Source organism: Dissoconium aciculare (genome assembly GCF_010015565.1).
Source record: "Dissoconium aciculare CBS 342.82 unplaced genomic scaffold K489scaffold_12, whole genome shotgun sequence".
Taxonomy (NCBI): Eukaryota; Fungi; Ascomycota; class Dothideomycetes; order Mycosphaerellales; family Dissoconiaceae; genus Dissoconium; species Dissoconium aciculare.
The window spans coordinates 38,711-47,142 of record NW_022984962.1 but is presented as its reverse complement, the minus strand read 5'-3'; the positions used below and the strand labels follow the sequence as shown (position 1 = coordinate 47,142).

The window sequence follows — 8,432 nt, the reverse complement described above, 5'->3', positions numbered from 1 at the left end:
CGCAGCGCCCGCATGTACATCTCCTCCGCCTCCGCCATCTTGCCTTGGTCCGCGTACAGAAGGCCGAGATTGTTGACCGTGTTCAGCGACGACGTGTGCTCCGCACCCCATGCCTTCTCGTACCCGCCCAGCGCCCGCAGTAACATCGCCTCAGCCTCCGCCATCTTGCCTTGCTTCGCATACAGTTTGCCGAGATTGTTGACCATGTCCAGCATCGACGTGTGCTCCGCGCCCCATGCCTTCTCGTACCCGCCCAGCGCGTGCAGTAACATCGCCTCCGCCTCCGCCAGCTTGCCTTGGCGCGCGTACAGAATGCCGAGATTGTTGGCCGTCTCCAGCGTCAACGTGTGGTCCGGCCCCCACGCCTTCTCCGTCCCGCGCAGCGCCCGCAGTAACATCGCCTCCGCCTCCGCCATCTTGCCTTGGTCCGCATACAGATTGCCGAGATTGTTGACCGTGTCCAGCGTCGACGTGTGCTCCGCGCCCCATGCCTTCTCGTACCCGCGCAGCGCCCGCAAATATAGATTCTCGACTTCTTTAGACTTTTCCCAATCGGACAGAAAGTATGCGATCTGATGACACTCGAGAGCTTGCTCCGCTTCATCCGATCGCCACGTTGCTACTCTCGTCCCGATCACTTTCGCATGTGCAGCTAGCCGAAGTCCCAAGTCTTTGGCCACTCCTCGACCTGCCGATTCTGCCATCCTGGCGACAAGTCTCAACGCCGTCGCCTGCAATTGTTGTGCTGTAGATCTGTCCAAGCTGTGCAGACACCATGCGTGCACTACCGGATGTATCGTGGGCGCTCGATCCGCGGTGCTCATGTTCACCATCGAGTATTGGACGAGAGTTCCAATCGAGTGCTGCAGGGAGAGCTTCGTTACTGGCCCGAAGACTGCATCTTCGCTCCGGCTGTGCTGTCCCTTGTCGCTCTGCCCGGTCAGCACCAGCTCCGCCCATACATCGCCGTGATAGAGGAACGCCCACAGATCAAGCAGCTGCGCTGCCAGTGGGTCCATACCCTTCACCTGTTCGTATGACATCGTCCACGTCGTAAGCACGCTCCGTTCGCCGTACTCCTGCAGTGGAAACTGATCTTGATTCTGCATCAGCGCCGTCCACGTCGTATCATAATGCTCGAGATAGTCCGTAACGCTCATCCCGGTTGTGCCGAGATATGCTCCTGCTTGAGCGAGCGCAAGGGGCAGACCGCCGAGCTTGGGCAGCAGTTGATTGATATCTGTGTGTTTGTGACGTTAGTGATTGTAATCGCTTGACGCCGCTGTCGCACGCACGTACTCGTCACCACTTTGTTTGCGCGTGTTTCGACCATCTCTTTCGCTAGCTCATCGTCGGCAGTATCTAAATGAAGGCTGGCATTTGGTCGTTGCAGTCGTCTCAGACGTGTCGAAATCAAGACGTTCCCGTGATGAGCGTGCGGTAGGAACTCGCGATAGTCGTATGCCTGATCGTCCTTCGTCTTGCCCTGCCAGTCGCGGTCGATGTTGTCAATCACCATCAGCCAGTTCGTATTGCCCGGGGACGACAACCATTGCCGAAAGTCGACGACCAATTGTGCGACGTCCATCTGTGCCGTCGTATCTTGCACACGGGTCGACAACTGAACACCTGCGCTCGCCATCGATCGCTGCAAGGCATCTCTCGACGACCCGTCCAGCCAGAACACCGCACTGAACCGCTCGGCATTCGTCTCCGCAAACTTGGCACACAGCTGCGTCTTCCCCATCCCGCCCGTGCCGTACACCACAAACACCCGCTGCTGTGCCGTCCGTGCCGATGTGATTGCGAAAAACTCGATGAGATGCTGCATCTCGAGCTTGCGGGGCACGAAGTATTCCGTCGTCGGGACACCTTGCAGGCTGAAAGGGACGGAGAACTCGCTAGGTACTGCTTCACCTTTGCGCTTTGCAATTTTGTGTAGCAGTCGCTCTCTTGTCTTGTCCTTGCCGTCGCCGTAACGGATGTTCATGCTGACTCCCATGATACCAAGCAGACAATACGACAGATCCTCTGCCCGCATCGTCTCCCTGCCATCTGTCCATTTCATCTTCTCTCCGGCGGTCAGGTTGTCGCCTGCTCGGTAATCGTGTAAAATCGCGAGTGGAATAGCAGTCGCACGCGAAATCAGGTCTTCCAGCGATGGGCCAGTCTGTTTCGACATTCCGCTTCGCCCGCGGCCGTTATTGCCCTTGTGGCCGATCACATTCCAGTCGTTTGAGAGAAAGATCACAACGCCCGGCGCCAGCAGCTCTTGCAGCGTCCACCCGCGCCGAAACCATACGCTCTGCTCGAAGGTCGCTATATCCCTCACGGTGGGAACATCCTCCAAGTATGCTAGACACACCTCCGCGTCGCGATACCACTGGAACATTGAGTTGATCGCTTCCGACAGCTCGCGATCGCTCTGCTGCTTGATGCAGCATGTATCCACCCACAGCCACTTCACCAATGGCAGGTGTGTCCTCATGTATGCCACAAACCCTTGCACCTTGCGATACCCAGCTGTGTCCGTCTTCTTCCTCTCGTGCACATCCTCCCACATCGCCTCGGCGCCCGCCGTCCAGCGATGCGATGCGATCGCATACGGCGGGGGCGTGGTCCCGAAGTACTCGGTGAAGCAGAACGTGTCGACGTTGAGGAGCCGCATTCCGATGATAGGATTGCGATGATACTCATCGGAGAGAGATTGCTGGGAGATAAGTAGAGATGCGACAAGATGTCATCTCTGACCTGTCGGATGTCCACGATGCAGCGTCACATCCCGGCCGCCATCTAGTCGCCTGCAGCTGCATGGTGGCGCAGCCCACACGCGAGGCCTCCCAGGAGCACTAGTAATTGCTCAGACATATTTGGGCCTCGGGGATGAGTCCGCCAAGGACAGAGCAAAACGCATTGCCAGGAAGAAATGTCGTAGTTACGTTGGAGAGGCTCAGAAGCTGTGTGGAAAGGTGGACGGAGCGCTCGCAGAGCGTTCCCACCAGCCATCCTTGGATGGATTAGAGAACCGTGCACGTCGGGATTGTCTCAAGCAGCAACTAGTCGGAGATCCTCGCCAGCGAGCCAACGCAGATCTAGCCAAGCAATGATGTAAGATGATGTTCCTAGGTAAGTTTAACTTCAATTTATCATTCTTGTATCGCGTTGTTACAAACTATATGAGGAATGCCGGTGATTGGACGTACATACGCAGAATGCGAACCGAAATGGACTGACTATACAGACGGAACAACCAGCGCTGTAGACCACAGTGGTTTTAGAACCCTCAGTGTGGATCGGTGTGGTTAGCCAGATTACGGAGGCGCATAGCATGGTTCTTTGGGAGTTCTCGGCCGCCAGCATGACTCAGCAACTGAGATTCGAAAACGATATTCGAACGTCGACGGCGGCAGCGCTCGGGATCGTGCGACCTAGGTCTAATTGAGATAAAACCAAGGACAGCTGTAAAATTACCTCTGAGCGACCGATGAAGACTGGCGAGCGTGCGGACTGATCCGTATTGTGCCCGTACGAAGCGGTCGACCGGAGAGGTTGGATTTCGCACGCGGACGGAACCGACGACAGCGTCTGCGAGATGAACCCAATTCGAAATTGGAGCGGCAGACGAATGGATGGTAGCTCGATCTATATCCCAGATATGCTGGAGCGCGTTGACACAGGTGTTGCAGAATGTTATAGATGAAAGTGTCCAATGCTGGCTCGTTACAGAGGGTGGCTCGCGACGCTGGGAGGGACGTTACTTACCTGAATGACCGGCATTGTAGACCGCAGTGGTTTTCGGTTCCTCCGATGTGGACGGGTGGGCTTGGATAGATTACGGAGGCGCATAGCATGGTTCGTCGGCAGTTCTCGGCCACTTGCCTGACTCAGCAATAAAGATTTGAGAACGATGTCATGAATGTCGACGGCGGCAGCGCTCGGGATCGCGTAACACAGCTATGAATGGAACAAGATTCATAACAGAGATAGAGTGGACGCCGAGCCGTCTGTCTGGAATTTCAAATCTGCATTTTGATGGGAATCACGTCGACATATCACGATCAGCCAGGAGGCTCGAATTTCGTACGAGAACGGAATCGATTAAGTTATATGTATAAACCATTGATGCTATCACGTGCCTTGCTCCGGAGGTGCCATTACGACCAATGGCCACATGAAAATGTTTAGAGGTTAAAGTTTCTGATACCCATATAAGACACCATAATCGGCTGTCTATCAGCCATTTTTGATTGAAACCAGTAAATGTTAAATACAACCGATCACTTGTGCATGGTCAAGACAGAACCTCCCAGGCTTTACCATAGACTTCCGTCTGATATCGACGTATCTTTTCCAGGTCAGGAATTTTGGATTCGACTACCCAATACTCTCGCAGGTGAACCCGGAATTCCCGCTCTACGCCTGTGTTCCTCTCTGCAGAGATGTATGTTATCTCGCGATAGGGTGAGATCGGAGTGGGCGCGAAGACAATGCGATCAGTGGAAGACGTGATGATGTTGAGATCCTCGCCCCGAGATTTCTTGCGAGGCCGCGCTGCAAATGAGTCAGATCAGTCGACCGCAAGTGTGAATGCACGTACGTGAAGGTTCATTGTCGGATGATGGATGCTTGCGAGGCAAAAAAGGGCTGGGCACTTCGGACTCTTCTTTCTTGATCTTTGGCTCGGGTGCTGAATTTATGAAGTTCATCAGAAGTCGCGCCTGGTCAGCCGTCATGGCCGGCGAGCTCGTGGATGAGGCTCGTGGCTCGTTTGTAGTCATCATGTTCGGGCAATAGATATCATCGTCAGAATCGACCCGAATCTCGGGGGTGCTCAAAAGCGACGAGAGGTCCACTATCTCTGGAGTACTTGGTTCCATGTCGCTGGGGGACGTTGTCGAGTTATGCTCGCTAACAATTTCATTCAGCGCAGGAAAGGCCATATTGAAAGACCCAAAGGGGAAGGGGGTCAGAGGATATTTGGTATGCGGCATAGCTGAGCTCATTGAACAGTTGGGATGCTACGCTCCTGCGGTGGTATATTATATCTTGAAGAAGCTGTATTCGATGAATTGTTCTGGTACGAGGGCCATATTCTGGATCGCCGTTCGGGAGTTCGATGACAGATGCCAGTATCTCGGATCTCGTCTTGACAACGTCATACAGCGGTACCGCGCGCCCCTCGTGAGCGCATATATCTCACAGGTGTGCAAAAGTTTGATCGATGGATGAGGGGTACATTTACGATCTCAAAACACGAAATGAGCCTTCCTTCTGAGCGAAACGCAGCACGAAAGGCGCTTAGCAAGAGAATGCTTGACAAAATCGTAGGGTCCATCCTTTTGCAACCTCATTTCTTGACCACAAGCTGATCCCAAGCAGAACCATGCATGCCGGCGACGACGGGCGATAACTCATAGCCCTTCAATGAGTTCGCATGCAGGCACATATCAGGCTGAGCCCGTACACAACGATGATGCTTCGATTTCGACGAGGCAGCATGCTACGCAGGAGTACCTGTACTACCCGCTTGCTCAGCGGCATGCGGAGACAGGTTTCTCTGTTTTCAGGGAGTGTCTGGGCGCCAACCAGTTCCATGCGCTTCCAGAGGGTACCTTGCTACGATTCTCCAGAGATGATATTAGTTTTGAACGTCCAGTGTATCGTAGCTCTTAGTTCAATTGAAGCACGGGCGAGGGACTCATCCGTCCAATAGATGAACATCGCACTCTTCGAGGATTGACCAAGCGCATAAGCTGCTTATGTCACGAGAATGTCGTGCCAAGCTAGCTTCCATCTGCATGGTGAGATACCGTGTGATGGCTATCTCGTTCGTGTGCACGTTAGTGCTTTCGTCGTATGGGAAGGCCCAGAGTCAGGATCTCGTCCGTGTACGCTCGGTAACTCCGGGGTCGTGAACGCAGATCCGGGATATGCGTCCATCATATGGCATCGCACACAAGCGTGAAGATACATATATCCTGACAACATTGTTGCACAGTCCCGGGCCATCATTCTATCCTCTCCAATTCAATTGGATGCAATTCGATTCTTCACACCCTACGCAATGTCCAAACGCAAAGTCATGGCACATGTAAGCTCTCACTGGGCTCGGCTTCGCAACAAATACTCACAGAGGCGGACAGGCTTGCGCATCTTGCAAATCTCGCAGAGTCAAATGTGTTCAGACGTCTGACGACGTATGTCGACGCTGCCGAAGGCTGGAAATCGTCTGCTCTCATTCGCAGCCAAGTGGCACAGACAATCGCCGACGCAGCGCAGTCAAGCCTGAGTCAACATTGTCCAACACTGAAGACACCGTGCCAACTATAGAAAACCGCAGCATTTGCGTCTTGCCGGACATTACCATCAAGCTAGAGCAACTCGACAGAATGATCGAAACGTCTCGTCAGCATGGTGTTCGACCCGACGAGGTGATCGATCGACTTGAGCGCGATATTCAATCGGCGCTGCAGCTATGCCGACAACGTGTGCGCGACCCGACCGACGATCCATCATTTTACAATGTCGACCATCCCCGGCGGTCTGTAAACACCTTCCGATGGATGCAGACCCCCAATTTCATGTTGATCGGTCCGAATTGGGAGATATGCCATTTCAGTGCGGAAGTGCCTGCCGTCGTGAAGAACTTTCCTTGGGCGCAATATGGCCCTCCGGGGACGATCAATGCTTTTGGCCCGGAATTGAACAGAGTCCATTAGCATGTAACTACAGTAATATAGATATCTCGTATGCTCGATGCTTTCATTTTATGATGTGATTTACTTGTGAGAAGAAACGGCGGTTATGCCACTGTCTGATGAAGCTGTCATCGATACAGTACTCTACATACATCATTAATCCCATGATAGACCCTCGATGGGCCCGGAGCAGGGTGTTCCTGTAGGCTACGCAATTTTCGGGGCGACGTTCACGTGCCAAGGGGCACGCCTGGGCATTAACCCCCATCCCTGCCTGACGGAACACCTGCGTGCCGGAACACAGAAGCCGACCTCTCACACTTTCTGGCAGAATATTTTTCTTCACAGACGAGCAAATATTTTGCAGTTGGTGGGAACACGTTCTCCATGTCAACTTCTATTATGCCACTTGTTCTCATGTCCTCGGAGTGTCAGCTCCATGTGATATCGAATGATCACGGCGGCTGCTCCATCGGCGTACAGTAAGCGACAGAGCAGTCTCCGCCTTTTCGTGTCGGCACGACAGTAATGAGCGATGGTTAGATGCCAAATGATGGATCTATCTCAGGTCATGCGGCACTTCATAATTTGATTCAAACGATATCAAGGAGTGTTCATGATTTTGCAAGGATGTTCCATGATTCTGTCCATCAATGCCAAGACTTTGAGCCATGCAGGCTCAACGATCACCTCCGCATTAGCCGACACATCACACCACGGGCCCGCAGATCATGCGAGTCATGCTATAAGCTGAGAGATCACGTGATTCCGGCAACCTTCGCGACAGTCCTATTGTTCCTCAAATTTTGGACAATATTGCTGGCGGAGACGTAGAGAAGTGATGCCTGAAGCAAAATGGACTTTTACATACGCACTCATCTAGCACCGTTTTGCATACATGCGCCAAATGTCTCAATCCCATCATCGAGCAAGTCGGCCTGCGAGTGTACAAAATGAGCACGTCTCTGATAAGGAGAGATGACCGCGAGCATGTCGGACTCGCGCATTACATCCGTTACTAATACCGAAAGTCCATCGTGAAGTCATGCCCAGCATGCACGACCTCCACGTCACGAAAACAGCGGAAACATAGGTCGTAGCCAGGTTCACATGTCTGGCAGTGGTGTTGGTATTGAACGAGTTCCTGTATCAGGTTAGCATTACATCCGAAGCGGTTCCACGATAGATGTCTGCTTACATGTCTACAAACGTCGCAATCTCCTCGTATACGCCTGCCTGGCGAAACGTCTGAAGAAGTTTCCGCATCCTCGGTACGCAGTATAGGAACATCATGGCCGACAAACACCGCAACATCGTAGGCATTCCATCCTTGCCAATCACGCTTCGTGGAGTCGGCGCCGTTTCGTAGCAGTAGGCCGATGACTGCAGTCTGTCCAAAGTACGCCGCCCAGTGTAGTGCAGTCCATCGGTGGTTATCTACTGCGTCGATGCCAGCAGACATGCTCGCTACATCCTGCGCAAGACCAGTAATATAGCCGTAACATGCAGCCTGAAGCAGGCGTGAGCGCCCGAGTAAATCCCGCTGGACGTGGGAGTAGTCGAATCCGCATTTCAGAAGTAAGTCTGTGACATCACGATGTTCTGCAGCAAGGGCCGCGAAGAAAGCGTTGCCATACTTGCCTCCCTGCGCGTGAATGTCGGCGCCCTTGTCAAGCAGCAGCCGGACGACCTCTGCCTGACCGCGCCATGATGCAGCCGCGAGGGCGTTGCCGT

The 8,432-nt window shown here is 53.4% G+C and overlaps 5 protein-coding genes across 5 annotated transcripts in view; 1 reads left to right on the top strand and 4 right to left on the bottom strand.

The window, feature by feature from the left end:
* Positions 1-2,933, bottom strand: part of K489DRAFT_56707 (uncharacterized protein) — a 4,914-nt gene extending 1,981 nt beyond the window's left edge. Inside the window, exons 1-2 of the mRNA XM_033608725.1 lie at positions 1,300-2,933; positions 30-1,240 (exon numbers count right to left, since the gene is read on the bottom strand). Coding sequence (XP_033456731.1) covers positions 30-1,240; positions 1,300-2,668 — 2,580 coding nt within the window. The 5' untranslated portion in view covers positions 2,669-2,933. The remainder of the gene's footprint in view (positions 1-29; positions 1,241-1,299) is intronic.
* Positions 2,934-3,202: 269 nt separating this feature from the next.
* Positions 3,203-3,869, bottom strand: K489DRAFT_383259 (uncharacterized protein). The gene is made up of 2 exons (XM_033605555.1): positions 3,763-3,869; positions 3,203-3,712 (listed from the first exon to the last, which is right to left on the bottom strand). The coding sequence occupies exons 1-2, from the start codon at positions 3,775-3,777 to the stop codon at positions 3,284-3,286; spliced, it is 444 nt and encodes a 147-aa protein (XP_033456730.1). The 5' UTR covers positions 3,778-3,869; the 3' UTR covers positions 3,203-3,283.
* A 422-nt stretch (positions 3,870-4,291) lies between these two features.
* Positions 4,292-4,940, bottom strand: K489DRAFT_412407 (uncharacterized protein; the record flags this gene model as incomplete). The annotated part of the gene is made up of 2 exons (XM_033607926.1): positions 4,292-4,551; positions 4,598-4,940. The coding sequence occupies 2 exons, from the start codon at positions 4,938-4,940 to the stop codon at positions 4,292-4,294; spliced, it is 603 nt and encodes a 200-aa protein (XP_033456729.1).
* Positions 4,941-5,709: 769 nt separating this feature from the next.
* Positions 5,710-6,761, top strand: K489DRAFT_383256 (uncharacterized protein). The gene is made up of 2 exons (XM_033605554.1): positions 5,710-6,091; positions 6,144-6,761. Exons 1-2 carry the CDS (start codon positions 6,065-6,067, stop codon positions 6,717-6,719), a joined length of 603 nt encoding a protein of 200 aa, XP_033456728.1. The 5' UTR covers positions 5,710-6,064; the 3' UTR covers positions 6,720-6,761.
* A 955-nt stretch (positions 6,762-7,716) lies between these two features.
* Positions 7,717-8,432, bottom strand: part of K489DRAFT_362133 (ankyrin) — a gene marked incomplete at both ends in the record, with an annotated part of 4,703 nt that continues 3,987 nt past the window's right edge. The window contains one exon of the mRNA XM_033602647.1: positions 7,717-8,388. Coding sequence (XP_033456727.1) covers positions 7,717-8,388 — 672 coding nt within the window. The remainder of the gene's footprint in view (positions 8,389-8,432) is intronic.